General features: G+C 43.1%; 1 protein-coding gene across 18 annotated transcripts in view; it reads right to left on the bottom strand.

The window, feature by feature from the left end:
* PPFIA1 (PPFI scaffold protein A1) overlaps positions 1 to 18,405 on the bottom strand; it is a 775,827-nt gene that overhangs the window by 164,876 nt on the left and 592,546 nt on the right. For 10 of the 18 annotated variants that reach the window (XM_085643540.1, XM_085643545.1, XM_085643548.1 and 7 more), the window contains 2 exons: positions 1,951 to 2,013; positions 1,320 to 1,346 (listed from right to left, as the gene is read on the bottom strand). The exons of 4 other annotated variants lie outside the window; for them this stretch is intronic. In XM_085643540.1, coding sequence (XP_085499666.1) covers positions 1,320 to 1,346; positions 1,951 to 2,013 — 90 coding nt within the window. The remainder of the gene's footprint in view (positions 1 to 1,319; positions 1,347 to 1,950; positions 2,014 to 18,405) is intronic. 4 more of the 18 variants (XM_085643542.1, XM_085643549.1, XM_085643547.1 and 1 more) reach the window with 1 other exon arrangement.

The following is an 18,405-nucleotide window of genomic DNA, read 5'->3' as shown; positions in this document are numbered from 1 at the left end:
TCTCTTCCTCCTGTGCAGAGGTTGGTAATGTCAAACACTATTGGATACTCAGTCACTGATGGACAAATCCTCCACAGCCCACATGAAGTTTATAAAGCTCCAGGGAAAACTTTCTCAAAACAGAGTGATTGTAAATTAACTGCTGTGTTTCATAAGAAGTGATATTTGACAATACTAGGTGAGGCCGTAATTGACAGGCTTACCTGCACCATGGTAATCTCCAGAAAAATGCACCTATATGCGATATGAACACAGGCGCGTTTAAAAAGAAGTCTGTTTCTATCAACTTCCTAGTATAATCTTAGGAAACCTGCCTAGTAGGGTGAATGATATCCATTGACATTTTATCTTCTCTCATATAACCAACAGCTTAACACTCGACAGCTGTGCAGCTTAGATACAACCAAACAGGAGTCTAGAAGATTGTCTTTCTGACAGTTTGTTTTTCTGTCTTACCTCTTGCAGCATTAGATGAAGTAGAGAGTTTACTATGTTTAATGTCACAAGAGAAAAAACCATGAGGGTTAAGGAGGAAAAGGAAAACATATCAATCATCTCAACTGATCAGCATTTGTTGCTCATATCGTCAAACATGAAGGTGCTTAGTTCGTGTGTCATCTTGCTCACCATGGGTGGATTCTAATAATCTATCCTACAAAAGAATAGTTGACCTCTGGACAATCCTCCAAGTAGCACTAGAAGCAATTTGAATGAGTAGGGATCATCAAGGTCACCAGTAAAATGGTGTTCTCAGTATGGATCTGTCCATTCCTGAGAGTTTGTATCCATGGTCACACTCATGAAGGAGTACAAAAGTAGCTTGAGAACCAGATTGAGAGACCAGCTTCTTAGATGGAAGGGCATAGTTTTTTTGCAATGATTACTTTGACCAATAGTAGAGTGAATTGAGGGTTATGACTAAAGAGGAAGCACAGTACTCTTGATCTGTGTCTTATTAGACTATTCTTTTTAACAGTTAAACAGAATTGAACCACTACTATACCTTTCTGAAATGTGCCGAACGCTAAATCCCTTACAGATTTTAACAAAAGAACACAGTTTACCAAAAGATAGCTATTTACCAATGTGATTGGAAATCACCAAGTTATATCAATGACAGCCATGATGAATAATGTGAGTGAGGTGAGTGATTGAGAGGGAAGTTACACATATTTCGTGATAATGGTGAAAAACTGAGTTCAGGATTTCATTACACAAAACCTAAGTAATAAGTGATGTGAAATGTTTTGAAATATCACATATGGCACAAGGTCACCAATTGCATCTTTATATTTAACATATTATATAAAATGTCAAACCTGTGCCCAGCTTCCCTCCTCATCTTCCTGATGTTAAGCGGATTAGAATGCAAAAGAACATACAACTGTTAGTGGTGCCAATATTAGTACACAGCCAATCTCAAACATAAGTGCAGATTTAATTTTATAGCCAAACCATTAAATGCAAGCATAGTACAAGAAACATGCAAAGTGGATACAACAAGCTGTTTGAACAGTACAAACAGAAATAAAGTTATGTAACCTATGTGGCGAAAAGTATGGGGCTGCAGGCATAGATAATCTATCTGAACTAGGTTTATTTTTTTATGCTGACAAATTTATATAGTGCAAAATAGATGTGATTGAAGGTGGCCAAGAATTATAAAAATCTTCAGCCTTTCTCCAAGATGGAGCAAAATTACGTAAATATTTAAATCGGAATGTATAGCAACAAATATTTTTACATTTGGTTTTACAAAGACGTGCCAATAACTGTCTCTAGTTAATCATTAAGCCCCATAATTTAAACGACTTGCACATAGGCCAAGAAAAACAACAATGAGTAACTGAAACCCCAAAATAGGATGGTCTAAAGATTATTGCAAACACTAAGCAATCAAAACAGCAGAAAAAGAACTCAAGGAACACAAGCTGCATTGCTGGGACTAACCGTTTGTGGTGAAGCTGTGAGATTTTCCATTTCTTCATGTGTTAACCAGACATTTCCAGTGGACTAACATGCCCAAAAGTCAATCAATCAAATCCAGTGAAAGGGTAGCAGTAACAGAGAGGAGAGGTTGCAGAATACATAAGCAAAAGGTACACATGAGGAGCAGGCATGGGAAAAAGCAATGGTTGTCTAAGGCTTTGAATAATTTTATTAAAACATAGAAAGGGAAAGCAGTAGGCCAATGAAATAGGTCACGTCATGGCAAAAGGAACGACATTGTCTAATATTAACACAAGGCAACAATTATAACAATGCATGTTCAATTGATTTCAATGTCACATAACTTGCTGTAACACCCACTATAAATACATTTTTCTATTGCCATAAACTCTTTTTGAGCGAAATAATACACATGAACTGATTTAATAAAAATGCTTGGGTTCATCTCAGTTAAATGGAACCAGAAGCTAAAGAATGCAATTTTTCCCACTCATATCAATTGGATGGAGTCTGTGCCCTTCAATACTTATTAGTTTCATGTCATCAAGAATCCCTCTTAACAGTGTAAGACAGCAAAGGCTTCCACAAAGATCAACACGTATCTTTATGATTATTGTATAAAATCAAGGGAGGGAAAGACACCTGAAATCACAACTTTATCACTGCTTAATCTATTACATGCCTAGTAATAAAAACAGTAGAATATTTTCTTCAATCAAAACTGTAAATTTCATTATTCGTTATCCAGGTTGGGAGACATTTGCAGCTCTGCATGCAGATCTGCATACCTGTGTGTATGTTCTTCCATACTGCAGGGATGTTGATGTTATACTTGACCAGAAAACCTTTCTTGAGACTATTACAATCTAGGGGACTAACATATGGTCGCTACTGTACTAGAAAGGTAATTTAAAGATCCAGAGGTATTCCTGCATTGCCATTTTAGTTTTCTTCTAGGAAAGAGGAATAGGCTAGAATTACCTCTTATTTCATAAATCTGAGAAGGCCAGCAGAGAAGCACTTGCATTTGTTGAAGATATCCATACGAGCAAACTAATTTTACAGGTAAGTTACTATTTCTTAGGAGGCCGAAACTGCTAAACACGCTGCACTTTAGTAATACGTTGTAAAGATTTAAGAATTGCACCTTATCCGTTTTAAAAATCAAGAGCTTTATCGCATTACTGGCATTTAAGAAATTGCACTGAATTCGCACTATCGGATATTAGAATCTTAGATTGGATTTTGAGGAAACCAATCCGCGCTGAGGTGGGGGAAGCCTGTTAAATCTCCCTGGTCATTTAATGGAGGCCCAGTCGCCACTTTTGTTAGAGAGGTTACTCATACTCTGTAAGAAAGTGGCTCTGTATATACTACACCAAAGTAAGGTTCAGTGTGCACAGAGTCCACAGTCCCCAGAGGTTTGGCAGAGGCTAAAGTTAGATATAACCTTACTCTCTAAAGTGGTAGCTTGGTCGAGCAGTAAGGCAGTATCAGAGGACAGTGTAAAGCTTTTGTTGTACACAGTCAGAAAATGGTCTCAAATACTCAAGAACTGAACTCTAAGCCAATTGTTTTGTATATAAAAATATATAGTAGTTTTATTTTAGAACCAACACTAGGTATTAATATACATTATCAGAATGAAATTTTGTAGTTGTATACTTTCAATAAGCAATAGACTTTTAAATGCAATAGTTACAGTTGTTGCAATAGGCAACACAATTCAAATACAATTATAACATTGAGCTCAATGTGAGTTTTTAAGTAAATGCAATTTCAATTACTTTGCGTATGATTTTCTTACTCTGGGCTGGATCCTGGATTCAGCCCTGGTGCATTTCCTGTAAACAGTTGAAAGAAATAGTTTTTGTTACACAGGATTTTTAAGGAATATTTGTAGGTTTCAAAAATCGACACTTAGAAGAATTTCTGGTAAAAATCAGGCAATGTTATCCTATGGAGGAAAATCAAGTTATCGTTAAGTACAGTTGTAATTACTTTTCAGGGTCAGTGCTGGGCACCAAGATCCAGCACTGGGATCTCTCCTGACAACAGGGGAGTAATTTTATTTTCGTTGTTCGGCTGATTTTTAGTGAATATTTTAAAGTTTCAAAACTCGACACTTGGAAGAATTTCCAAGTGAAACCAGTCAATGTTACCCTATGGAGAAAAAGGGAGTTATCGGCTTTCAGGTAAGTACTCGACTGGCAGAGTTAAGGTTCTGGGCATAGACTCAGGGGTCTCCCAGTGTCAGGTAGAAACAGTTGTTACACCCTCAGCGGCACATGGGAAGCTGGGTGCAGAGAGAGTTTGGCCCAATGTTAGCCTATAGCGGGCAGGGGGCCTTTGGTTGGTAGCTACTAGCAGGCAGGCCACGCGGCTGTGGGAGCTGGGCTTCTGGTCACTTACTCAGGGCAAGTGGGGAAGTAGAATAGGATAGATGTTTTACTTCCAGGGGCACTCGGGCATCTGGGTGCAGGGTGCTTTTGAGCCGTCGGGCGCTCAATGGATTTCAATGGAGAAGATACCAGATGAACAAAGGCTGCAAGCTCGGGGACGGAGATTCTTCAGGTGCGACCACCACTTCGAGAGGTAAGTTGGGAAGCTGTAGGTTAGATAGGCACCCAGGATGTGCATTGTTGCAGGCCCAGGAGAACGGATGGCTCTCTACCCGGGGTCCAGCAACATGTCTGCTGGGTGGCAGCCTAGGCAGCCTCTCAGGCAGGACGTGGATAGTGGGTTAGGTTCAGGGGGCAACTCTAAGTTGCCCTCTGTCGTGCATCTTACATTAAATCCCACAGTGGCATCAGTGTGGGTTTAATGTGCTGAGAATTTGGATACCAAACTTCAGTCTTCAGTGTTGCCATCATAGTGCTGTGGAGTTCGTGTTGACGACCTCCCAGCACCATATACTCTTAATGGCAGCACTGCACTTACAGTGCCCAGGGATGGACCTGGGTACAGTAGGGGTACAGGGCTCATGCATCTATACCCTCACCACTGGCATAGTGACTGAGGTATGCCAGGGCAGTGTGTTTGTGGGCATGGCACACGGGGATGTGTGCCATGTCGAGACTCTGTTTTGTTTTGCACCAAGACACTCAGCCTGCAAAGGCAGTGTGTGCGCGTCAGGGTACAGGGCCTCTAAGGGTGGCATAATAAGTGCTGCAGCCCTTCGGGGCCTCCTCTGGTCACAGTGCCCTGGGTACCTATGGTACCATTTACCAGGGGCTGACATGTGGCCAGAGATACCAATTGGGGTTCAATGCAGTTTTAGGGAAGGAACACAAGCCCTGGGCACCTGATTGGCAGGAGCCCAGGGCTCACTCAGTCAAAGTACATCAGCAATTCAGCAACAAGCATTGGCATAGCCAATAGGTCTCGCTTTTTGGACCTTATAAGTGTTAAGCCACGCAACAGTTGGTGTTGTTGCACCAAGGATATTCTGCTGCATAACGAAATATATTCGCCGTATTCAAACAAACCAGGTTAGGATGACAAATGAATGCCTGTCTGAGTAATAGCGTGAGAAAACAACCAAATAGTCTCATTTGCATCACTGTTGCTCCTTCCGGTACAGACCCAGGAAAACACCGGGTAGGATGATACTAAATACGACTGGCCGTGGCTAAAGCGGGCTGACCAGGTTACCCCTCTATGAATATGCTAACCTGGGGCGGAACGAAAGAAGGAGTGACAAACAACGGAGCACTTCCTTCATGGGGCTGAGCGAGATACCCCCTTAGAATGTCCTATTACACACATGATGTATTCATTCTGGAGACTGCGATAGGCGGACGAGACCGCTAAAGTAGGCCAGAGTTAAAAAGTTTTGTAGCTGCACCGCGGCTGTAATGTGAGCACAACTGAACATATTTATATGATCGCTGTCATCTGAGTGGAGCATGCCGGATGGGCAGATAGAGCGCGAGGGGATGAGGCGCCAGGGTATGACACGAGTAGATTGGGTGAGGCCAGGACATTACACGGGGAGGGGGAGGAGGGGGCAGAGAACGGATGGATATGGACCTCAAAGGGGAGAAGCATGGGGGGGGGGGAAGCATGATGGCTTGCAGGGAACAGATTGTAGCTGCACCACGGCTGTAATGTGAGCACAACTGAACATATTTATATGATCGCTGTCATCTGAGTGGAGCATGCCGGGTGGGCAGATAGAGCGTGAGGGGATGAAGCACCAGGGTATGACACGAGTGGATTGGGTGAGGCCATGACATTACACGGGGAGGGGGAGACGGCGGAGCAGAGAACGGATGGGTAGGGACCTCAAAGGGGAGAAGCATGGGGGGGAGGAAGCATGATGGCTTGCAGGGAACAGATGAGTTGGTGAACAAGCATTGGCCGCGCAGCCGTAAACGTTACGCTGCGCGGCCGTAAAAGCGAAAGTCATTACGATCGCGATGACGCGCTAAAGCACGCTAGGGATGTGCGCGCAGCAGCGGGGGGAGGGGCGGAGATGGAGCCGAAGGCTGGCGCAGGAAAGGCAGATGGCTGGGCGAGAAGGGAGGGGGGTATGCGGGGAACAGCTGTGCGCATGCACGCCATCGTGCACTCAAGCTTGTAGCCAGCACAAAAATGTGGGTAGCACTTTCAAAACCCACCTACTAAATGTCTTGCCAGATTGCCAGCCCAGCGCATGCGCTGGGTCAGGCGAGTCCTAAAAAGTGGGGGCATACCATGCAAGAAAGATGGCACTTTCTCACATACTCCTCACAAGTTAAATACCAACCAACTCGCGGTCACTTACCTCAAAACCCGTTCTGTGGTCAAACACCAAATTGAAATATTCCACCTACTTGATTTTGAATCTCCGATATTCTGTCCTTAACCGAAACATAGTTAACTGATGGCTTCTGGCTTCTATTTACTTCAAACCAATAAGTAGGTTGAGATGTGGCAGCAGCAGTGATCAAGAAACAACTAGACTCTCCAACCTCCCCTTTGTTATGTGTCTTCATGGTTGGAACCCCAGGCTAATGCAACACTTCCCACAACTTCCGGAAGAGTCAGTCTCTCCTCTAGTCTTCACCATGCAAATATTTCTAATTGGCGAACTCAACTACAAGGCAAATGAGGAAACCGGTGGTCGAACAGCCACAGTTTTAACCAACCTGCTTAGCAGTCTGAACTTTGAACAGGCATTGTTTTTTGACTTGGATACATTGACGATATCTTCATTATTTGGAGACAAGACGTTTGTGTTCTACGCCAATTCCTACATTGGATGAACAATAATTGCTCAGGGCTGTCCTTCACAATCACCACTGACTGTGACTATTGAGTTTCTGGACTTGACGATCTTTCATTCTGATGGTGAGCTACTTACACGCCTGTACCGCAAACCCACTGAGCGCAATACACTTCTTAATTACACCAGCAATCACCCCAGAGCCCTAAGGGACTCTCTGCCCTATTCCCAATTTCTGGATGACGACATGCAGTTACTTTTTAACCTTGACAACCCCCCGGAATAATAGGAAGCCTTCCAAAACACAATGCTATAAATCCGTGACTGGATGAACAGCAATCAATTAAAATTAAATTGACAAAACAGAAATGGTCATCCCCAAAAACAAGTACGATTTGTGGAATCCTTCATTCTGGCCACCTACAATGGGCGCTCCAAGCCTATGAAATCAGTAAAAAGTCTTTGGGTCCTCATTGACAAGGATCTTTTTATACGAAACCCCAACTAGAAGCATCCTGCTTCTTGCAACTCTGTAGAATTTGGAAAATCGGCAAATTCCATTCCTTCAAACCACTCATCCAAGCTATCACCTTAGTAATCTCTCAAATAGGCGAAGCAAACTCTCTATCCAGGACTCCTAAAAGGTCTCGATCATCGCATACTTCAACTGGCACAAATCTAAGCAGCCAGGCTAATTTTTCAACAGCCCAGCTACATCACCTCGCTGATGAGAAAATTACACTAGGCTTGGGGGAGAACAAAGGCCAGTCTTCAAGACTGGCTGTATTGTTTCGAAGTCCCTCTACCGAAGAAACCCAGCCTTTATATCTGCCAGAATTAAAAAATACATCCCCAACCAAAAACTAAGATCCATCCATGCGAATCTCCTGACAATTCCCAAAGTCAAAAAGCAGAAAACTGGTGGTTCCGGATTCGCAGTACTTGCCCCCGAATATGAAACTTCCTTTCTCTTGATATCAGAACTAAACCCAGCTTTGTGAGATTTAGGCAACTCTTAAAAACATGGCTCTTTAAACAGGCATATGCCGAAAATCATGTGCAGCATGAGGAGCTGTTACCTTAGCACTAAGAAACCGACCTTGTGTACTGTGGAAATATGGATTTTTCTGGTCAGTTATGTCCCCTATCTTGGACCCCAACGGTTCTATGTGCATGTCACAAGTACATGTATGTTCCCTCCAGTTCCAGTTATGAAGACGCAAATACATGTGCGTCCACCGTCAACATGTCCTCTGTCAGATCCGTCATGCATAGGCCGGATATTCCATTCCTAAATATGAAAGGCCACCGGCTTTATATGGTTCACTTATTCCATTTTACAGTCCAGGCAAGTAGGCCCAGATTCTGTCATCAAACTCTTCTTGCTTTCTGCCTCTGAAAGCTCCAGTCTGAGCCTGCATCTGTGACCATGAACTTTGTCTCATTCTCTGCGCGGCTCACGAAGCCTGACATCAGCCTATTCTCTGCCAAGAACTGTATTTCACCTTCGAATTATCTGCTTCCCCCTCAGCCGATGCATTCCTGCCTAGTAGTTTAAGTAAACATTCTTCCAGTTACCAAGCAAAAGGCCCGGCTTCTCGGTCCTCATGCAAGTAATTCATAGTCCTGTTACCATGGAATATTTCTACCCCCTCGCATTTAGTGTAGACACTTAGACGCTTGTACACGCACACACAGTCAGTATAGAACAGATTCTGTCCGAGAGTCCTTCTTTTATGGATAACATAGTTCTTTAAACATAGGATGTTAGATATGATTTGGGATTAGGTTGACTTGACCCCCCAGACTTCTTGTCTCCACATGTAGAGCTAAATGTCAAGTCCCCTTCACCCCCTAGTTACACGTCAATTACACGTCATGCTGCTGCGCACGCATCTATGCCAAGTATTATCTTATAGATCCACCTATATGTGACATCATAACCAATTACGTTCCTTTTTACTCCTTGTTCCACCCATTTTTGGTTACGCAGACAAATCGTCATTTTTCCTTATCAATTGTTACGCCTACTGTATTCGCTTCATTGTAATGTATGATCTATAAAAGTCATTTCATGTCAATAATGTATGTACTTCACTTCCTGAACCCCCGTGGTGATGGAACTTGGAGCAACCGATTATAATCGATTATTGGAATAAAGCTCATTCCGAACCTCTAATACCACGGATTCTGCCTCTCATTCTACTGAGCTATTTTATTATGTTTCTGTATCAAATTCAGTCCAGGTAAAGGAATTTTATTTACCACATGAATGGCGCCCGAACAGGGACACTTTCTCATCTCACGCGCCGGCGGTGAGTTGCAGGCCCGGTCTCCTGCCACAGCTGGACGGACAATAACGCGTACCAGCAGGATTTCCTGTATCTCCCTCCGGTCAAGCGGGGGCGACTGAGGCTGCGATCAACACCCAGACGAGGCGGTGAGAAGTGCGAAGTATCCCGACCAGAGCCTAGCTGAGAGAGCAAGATCCGAGGTATACAGAGACCCACCAGTTCGAAGTCAAGCCCAGTGTCCGACGAGTCGAGTCCAGTCCGGTTCAAGTTCAAGTTACCGAGGCCTTCCGTTTCCGAAGCTACCCGGTGAGTACCATTACTGGGGAGGCGTTTCTGACGTGCACATAGGTTGTGCCGGTCAAGACGGGTTTGGGTACACAAATCCGGTCTGCACTGTTTCAGCAGTGTATCTGTACTGTTTAGCAGTATATCAAGTATTCCGAAGTATCTAGTTATTGTCAAGAATTAAGCTTGGTGATTAGTTATGCAGACGATCATCATTGTTGTTTCAGTTAAAGGTTTAATGTTTAATGTTTAAATGTGTTTAAAAAAAAAACGTCCTGCATATTGTGGTATGAATGACTGTTCATTATCGTGTTTATTGTATTAAGTCTGTTCAAATTCAAGTATCAGGTCAGTTGGTCAAAATCAAGTATAAGGTCAGTTCTCAATATGCCGCTCTTTTCGAAATTAAGACAGATCACTACTAGAAAAGGGGTTCTCGAAGAAGCCGTTCCTATTCCTCCTAGGGACACTCCAGGGCACTTTATGTATCACAAACATGGCTTAGACGCTATATTATTTCTTGATTTATGGGTAGACTACACCAAGGGATTACCAGAAAGTCAGAGGTGGCCCACAGCGGGAACCTGGGATGCAGAGTGCATCATGAAAGTTGAGGAAGAGTTATGGAAAAGGAAGGTCAGACAGTCACAGAAAGACGCCGTTGAGTTATGGCGTAAAGAATCTCATAGACGCACAGAAAAAGCACGTAGGCAGGAAGAAAAGAATAAAGAGAGTTCAAATAAAGTTCGAGAAAATCTATTAATTGAGGAAGGTATCCGAGTGAAATCAGAACAAGTAGACAGACAAAGAAACGCCCTTATGAATGGTATGTATCCCCTTCTGGCCGAAGGATTACCTAAAGCTACTCCAGAAATACCGAAAGACTTGCCACCCCCATTGTTCCCAATAAAGGTACATCCTAAGGGGCATCCTAGAACCGCAGAAGATGTTTTTCTTTCCTCATATTTAGATGACGCAGCTCCCGAGTATGCTAATTCCGCCCCACATAGACCGCATATCAGGGAGGTTCAACGCCAAGATCCAGTGCCCGTATCCCTACAGCAACAAATCGAGTCACAAGTTCCGGCAAGCACATCTGTTTCTGCATCCGCTCCTACAGCTACTTCTATAGCTGTGTCCACACCTGTAGTTGCTGTGTCACGTTCGACGAATCCTTTCACGCCCGACACCCCAGATGGGGCTACGGGAGGTGCTAGCAACATTTTTTCTACGCCACCCAGAATAAATAAACTTACTTTTCAAGAGTCAGCACATTCACGTACACCCAAACTCATAAGTGCCCGTACGCTGAAGGAACTTCTTATAGATTGCAGATATGACCCTGTGCCCGGTAAAGAGGACGAAATGACCCTGGCATCATTGCGTATCAGACGAGCCGCAGTGTATTTAGGAAAGTTACCAGGAATGACTGCGCATCTAGATAAAATATATCATTTTGTCCAAACAGGGCGAGATCCAGAATGTATTAACAGAGCTATGGAATACCAGAAAGTAGAGATACAGGGGGAACTGTTACGTTTCCTCATAAACTGTGTGATCAGAAATCAAGACCGACCGGGGGTAGACCCGGAAGCAATGCAAATTCTTACCAGATGGAGCCAGAATATATCAGAAGGGAGACATGATAAGCAAAATTGTATAATAGCCATGTGCCGAAAGATCCGTAAAGAAATAGAACGCCTACACGAAGAGAGATTAGAGGTAGACGAGTTCGAACAAAGCGAGGAAGAAGGGTCAGGACTGCCCACAGGACAGTCGGACACCATAGCCTATGTAGGTAGAGGAAGATCTTGTAATAGTAATAGATGTCTTACTGACTCGATACGTCCAATATGTCCAGATAATAACAGGAATTTCCAAATACCTATAATTAATATAAGGTCTAACGAGCATTCGTTCCAAACCGCCGACAAACTACTCCAAGAACGAAGGGGTTATCATTTTCTCGATTCTATGGATGAACAAGATTTAGCCAGGGCAGCTGTCTATTGGGTGGACAGTCCCGGAAAATATAGTGATGATACAGTAGCACGCACATTTTTGAATCTCACCCCAGACGAACAGAGGTTAGCTGGGATTTATATGATTCAACAACTCATTATACTATATCGGAGTCAGCATTCGGACCCTGGTCCCTTACCTGACATATTGACCGAATTGCTTATGAATAAATGGAGAGGTTCAGGTACTAAATTAATTAAAGAAATTCTAGAATCAAGAAAGCAGTATATTCTTTTTGTATGTTCAGACCGTGTCTCATTGCCCGTCAAGGAAAGAACCACGTATCACATGGATAGACAGAATCCCTTACGAGAAGTGCACCCAATAAAAGGCGAGGACAACGAGTTTAAGCGCGTATTTGTATATACGCCCATATCAAAAATAGAATTGTTACAAATGAAAAAAGTGGTACCCAGTCATGACAAAGATCCAGCGGGTTTTCACCGAGAAATTAAGGACATGTTACTCATGGGAGAGTATACCTATCCCGACATTATGACAATATTAAAGGTATTAATGCCTGCTGGTATTTATGAGAAACTCAAGGAAAAAGAGTGGGAGGTAGGAGACCAAAAGATAGAATGGTCAGTGTTAGAAGCAGAAGAAAAGGCCCGAACTGCAGGAGCAGGACTTGGGGATAAAACTAAGGCATTACCAGGTTTATTAGTACAGGTACTGCCACGTTTATTAACTACGAAAAAGGAAGATTGGGGTACAATTTCAGCCTGTAAACAGAAGCAAGATGAAGACACTAGTGATTACTATGCCCGATTTGAAAAATGTTTTGGTATAAATAGTGGCATAAAAGCAAGTAGCGAATCATACCCACATCTGTTTGTAACAAAATTAGTAGAAAATGCCCTGCCCCCAGGAAAAAATAGAGTATTAAAATTCGAGAGTACCTGGCAAGGTAACACTCCATCCCAAATGTTACAAATGTTACAGTACCATCACAATAGAATTAGAGAGGAACAAGAACATGAACACAGACGCATGAAAGACACGAAAATGAAAATGCTAGTTTCCCAGACAGTTCCAGCTGAAGGACATAAAAAGGGTATGACACATTCCGATTCAGCAGGACCTGTAAAAGGGACATGCAATTATTGTAAAAAGCCAGGTCATTACGTACACGATTGTCCAGTTTTGAAACATAATATCAGCATAGGTAAAACACAAGAAAGATCACGGCCACTTAGACAAGATCAGAATGAACAAGGAGCTCTGCAGCATGCCCAGGCCATGCCAGCCGCACAACAGCCAGTACAGTTTGTGCCAGCTGCACCACCGTTGCCTGTTGCTGCCACACAGACAACAACACGACAAATGTATCAGACCGCACAGTATGAATATCCTGAGTATCAGCGTTACGCATGAACTAGCCTAGAGAGGGAAGTTGACTTACCCCTTATTGAAATCCCAGTAGATCAAGAAGGACCTTATGTACATAGTGAATTATTAGGCCAAGATAGAAAATTTCTACTCGATACAGGGGCAAGTCGAACGACCATAAAACGTAGTGAAGTTCCAGGGGCACCCCTCTCAGGCTCACAGAATATTTCCCTTGGTTTTTCAGGAAAACCTATTGTTAATGAAGTATCACAGCCACTTCCACTTACGATAGGACCTCTGACCCGAACTACAGATTTATTGTCTACTAAATCATGTCCAGAAAACTTGCTAGGAATAAAAACATTGAAAGCTCTAGGAGCCATAATATGTTGTTCTCCGGAAGGAGTAAGGTAGTTTTTACGTGATTTTAAAGGTCACTATGTGTCTAAAGACATGGATCCCCGACTACAGACATTACCTACACATCTATGGGCACAAGGCCCTACTGATGTTGGACGCATGAATATTACACCATATCGAGTCACACTAAAGGCAGGAGTGGTGCTACCACGAATGCGACAATACAAGTTACCACCAGATGCTGTAGTGGCTTTACTGCAAATCATTGACGAGCTCATTGCCCAAGGAGTAGTTGTGGAAACAGACTCCAATGTATGTAATTCACCAATTCCGATTCTTAAACGAACAGATCCAAAGGCCCCGCCAGTCTATCGATTGGTTATTGATCTGCGCGAGTTAAACAAATGCATTGTGCCACAATTCCCTGTGGTCCCAGATATCTCGTCATTACTGACAGCCATTGATTCCGAAGCAACATTCTTTACTGTAATTGATCTCAAGAATGCCTTTTTCAGCGTCCCAATAGATCCGGAAAGCCAATATTTGTTCGGATTTAGTTTAAATGGACGTAGCTTTAAATTCTCACGCGCACCTCAAGGATTTACAGAAAGCCCCAGCATCTATAGCCAAGCACTGAAACGAGAACTAGATAGTATCCACATGCCAGTTAACACTGCACTGCTCCAATACGTCGATGATTTGCTGATCACCGCAAGAAGCGAACCAGAATGTGAAAAAGCATCACTGACAGTTTTAAAATTTCTAGCCGAAAAGGGGCACAAGGTGTCCCCTTCTAAGCTGCAATTCTGTGTCCAGCGAGTTGTTTATCTTGGACACTCGCTGTCCAAGGAGGGAAGGCAGCTTACACCGGACCGCATTCAGTTAATAGCTAACATGCCAATACCCAAGACACAAAAGGAGGTGCGGGCTTTCATAGGCCTCACTTCATATTGTAGGCAGTGGATCCCTCAGTACGCATTTCTAGCAAAACCACTCATTCAGTTGACAACACAGGAGGCAGCCACATCGACTGTTCTCCCTTGGACTCAGGAACATACACAAGCTTTTGAAAGCTTAAAGAAAGCTTTATGTCAAGCACCTGTTTTAGCAACACCATGTTACAGAAAACAGTTTACACTTTTTGTTACAGAACGCGAAGGTACTGCCTTGTCAGTACTCACACAGGAACAAGCAGGAGCACACAAACCATGTGCTTATTTTTCTAGTACATTAGACCCCGTAGCTCAGGCTTTGCCTGCATGCCTAAAATCAGTGGCAGCGACAGCTTTAGCAATCAGACAAAGCGATGCCATAGTGTTAGGACATCCATTGACAGTTCAAGTACCACACACAGTAGAGGTTCTTGTAAATAGAACGCAAACACAACACTTGACTATAGCGCGACTTACAGGGTACGAACTTACATTGTTTCAGCCACACATAGAAATCAGACGCTGTAACACATTGAATCCTGCCACACTTTTGCCAGTAACCGGAACAGACCCACTAGCTCATGACTGTATTGAAGTTATTACTATAACGACAAAACCCAGACAAGACTTAACCGATGTCCCATTGTCAGATCCAGACCTGACGTTGTATGTAGATGGTTCATGTATGAGAACAAGTACAGGAGAGTTAGTGGCCGCTTACGCAGTCACAACAGATACTGAAGTCATTGAAACTAATCGTATAAATACTTTGTCAGCTCAAGCCGCAGAGCTCATCGCTCTGACACAAGCCTGTATTCAAGCCACGAATAAAAAAGTCAACATATACACTGATTCACGTTATGCATTCGGAGTTGTACATGACTTCGGCGTGCTGTGGCGAGAGAGAGGTTATTTAACTTCCCACGGTGGCCACATTCAGCACGGACCCCTCATTCATGCTTTATTAGATGCAATACATCGACCCACTGCAATATCAATTATGAAATGTAAGGCTCATACGAAGGTTACTGATATCATTTCCCAAGGCAATGATCTAGCCGACAGAACAGCTAAACAGACTGCTCAAACTCAAACCCCCGACATGACAAAGACAATAGTCCCGATGCCGACACAGTGTATGACAGTTAAAGATCCTACTCTTGACGTAATTGACATACAGACACATGCTACACAAGACGAAATAAAGAAATGGACTGAATTAGGAGGGATCCAAACGGACCAGGGATGGATGATGAAGGAAAAGTCTGTGTGGTTCCTTCCTGATTCAATGGTCCAAGTTATAATTAACACTACACATAGTCCAGCACATCTCGGAGAAAAAGCTATGCTAGACAGCATTCAACACATTTGGTTCAATAAACATTTACGAGCAGCAGCAAAGCAAAAAGTCCGTACCTGTATGATCTGTTGTCAGTTTAACCCAGGAAAAAGCGTTCCCGTAGAACAGGGTGGATTTCATCCTCCTGATCACCCTTTTGAAGTGCTCCAGATGGATTATATCCAGATGGAACGATGTCGAGGATTCAAATACGTTCTCGTAGTCGTCTGCGCTCTGTCCCGTTGGACGGAGGCATACCCGGTTTCAGATTACACTGCCCCGACTACTGCCAAACAGTTGGTTCGAGAATTCTTCCCACGATACGGTTTACCACGTGTTGTCTACTCAGATAACGGCCAGCCGTTCTCATCCGAATTAATGAAACATGTTTCACTTCTGTTAGGATATCAGTGGAAATTCCACTGTGTCCGACACCCCGAGGCAGCAGGTCTCGTAGAAAGACATAACCAGATACTGAAAATCAGATTGTCCAAAATATGCAGAGAGAAAGGTGTCGACTGGGTAGTAGCATTACCAGTTGCACTCTTTTACATGAGAATGGTAGCACACTCTCGAACAGGGCTATCCCCGTATGAGGTGATCTTCGGCAGACCACCAAATATGTGGGGGACGCCCATACCACGCAAAATAACTGATATTGACTGTAATATGCTGACAGATTACTTGGCTTCCTTGATGTCTGCACTACAATCTTGTCGTTCACAGGTTGCTGCAGCATTTCCCGACAACACTGAGGTGAAACCCCATGACGTAGTTCCGGGTGATATCGTATTTGTGAGAAATTTCGACCAAAAGACTCAGCTGGAGCCCAGGTGGAAGACACCCAAGTTGGTTCTGCTAACCACAAGGACAGCCGTGAAGATCGAGGGCCGCAAGGGCTGGATTCATTCAAGTCATATCAAGAAATTTCATGGACTATCCTCGGATATAGACATTGTGCCCTGCACTCCCTCACAGACTGATTCAAAACTTCCTTTGGTTGAAAGGACTGAAACCGAACTCTATAAAGTTAAATTGAGGCCTAGAACGTCAGACGATTTGATTGTTTAAGTCCTCTCCTAGGTGAAGCGGTTGAATCTGTCTCTGACATGTATCCTCTAGACCTGAATCATGGACAGTCGCGAAAAATGATGAAACGACAGGCGTATTGTAAATCACTGCGTAGCCACTGTATAGTGACATTATTAATTTTGTTTTTCTTGAGTCTTTTAATAATTACTGCAAGTATATTGTTGCACATATATTACCCTATTTCTAGACATATTTACAATGTTACCGCAGAACATTCTTTTAGTGACTTACCTCCGCATGAATTATCTTATAGACTTGCGCTGCGCAATAACACTTTCATTAGTATGTTACATCATTCCCATCAGACTAGTAATGCCACCAATTGTTGGGTGTGTGGTCGGCTCCCTCCCTATCAGAATTATGAAGGAGTCCTGCCATTCTTTCCACACCCATTTACACATAATGGCTCCTGTGGAGCATGGTTTAGTTTAATCAATTCCATAGACTCAGACACAGCTGTTTACCAAGATCAGTGGGTATGGGGAAATCTGAACCTAGTTTTACTCAAGGTCTGCTACCCTGACAAGGAGGGTCGCCCCAAAAGAACAGGAACTAATCTAGAAAATGAAGTATATGGATTAGGTAATTTTACACCTAATCCCATGATTCTAAATGTCATATCCGAAGTTGAACTAGTCTTACCCACCATGTCAGTATTCCCAGCAAAAGGGGAATTATGTGTAAGAAAGGTTGGTTCCATACATATGGGCCATAGTAAATGCACTACTATAGTAGAATTCAGTGATCAAGGCAAATCTTCATTTAGAGCTTATCACCACTCCTACTTTATATGTGGTCAGACTGCATATATGCGTCTACCTCTAGATTGGGATGGTACCTGCTACATTGCATTCCTTTTGCCACCTGTTTTTCTAGCTCCTCCGGATTATTACAGAAATATTCATTTAGTACACAACAGAGAGCGGAGAGATCTCCCAATTGTCGATTACACTGAAACAACATGGGAAAAATACACAGATTTCAATAAAGGCATCTTTCCCTATATAGGTTCTGTTACTAATAGTAAACTGATACGTAGATTAACTAGAACCCTTGAAGCAGTAGTGAATGAAACTATTTCCGCCCTAGGCAATTTAACAGAAGAGCAGTCTGCTATGCGGATTGTTGTGCTTCAAAATCGTCTTGTCCTCGACGTCATCCTGGCTGATAGGGGCGGAGCTTGTAGGGTCATCGGATCAAGCTGCTGCGTATTCATACCAGAAAATTCGCCATCAGTATATAAAGCCATAACTCGCCTTCATAAGATCGTAAACCAGATACACCAGAACCCAGGCACTTGGACTTGGTCCAGTTGGTTTTGGAGTGTGATATCAGCCTGGGGATGGAGAGTTCTATCCTTCCTAGGTATTGGCCTTCTCATACTATTCAGTTGCTGTCTATGTCTACAATGTGGACCAGCGATCTGTGGTCTGTGTGCCACATCGTGTATTCCACCACCAAGATTTCATTCATCACGGAAGAAGAAAGAAGAACAAATGATGTTATATGAACAGATCAATGGATTAATGAAGATTGATATCTCTTAACGGGCAAGTAGGGGACAAGGAGGGAATGTGGAAATATGGATTT

The sequence above is a fragment of the Triturus cristatus genome, chromosome 3_1 (genome assembly GCF_964204655.1).
Source record: "Triturus cristatus chromosome 3_1, aTriCri1.1, whole genome shotgun sequence".
Lineage (NCBI taxonomy): Eukaryota > Metazoa > Chordata > Amphibia > Caudata > Salamandridae > Triturus > Triturus cristatus.
The sequence above is the reverse complement of the archived record's forward strand: the minus strand, read 5'-3'. Positions and strand labels throughout refer to the sequence as shown.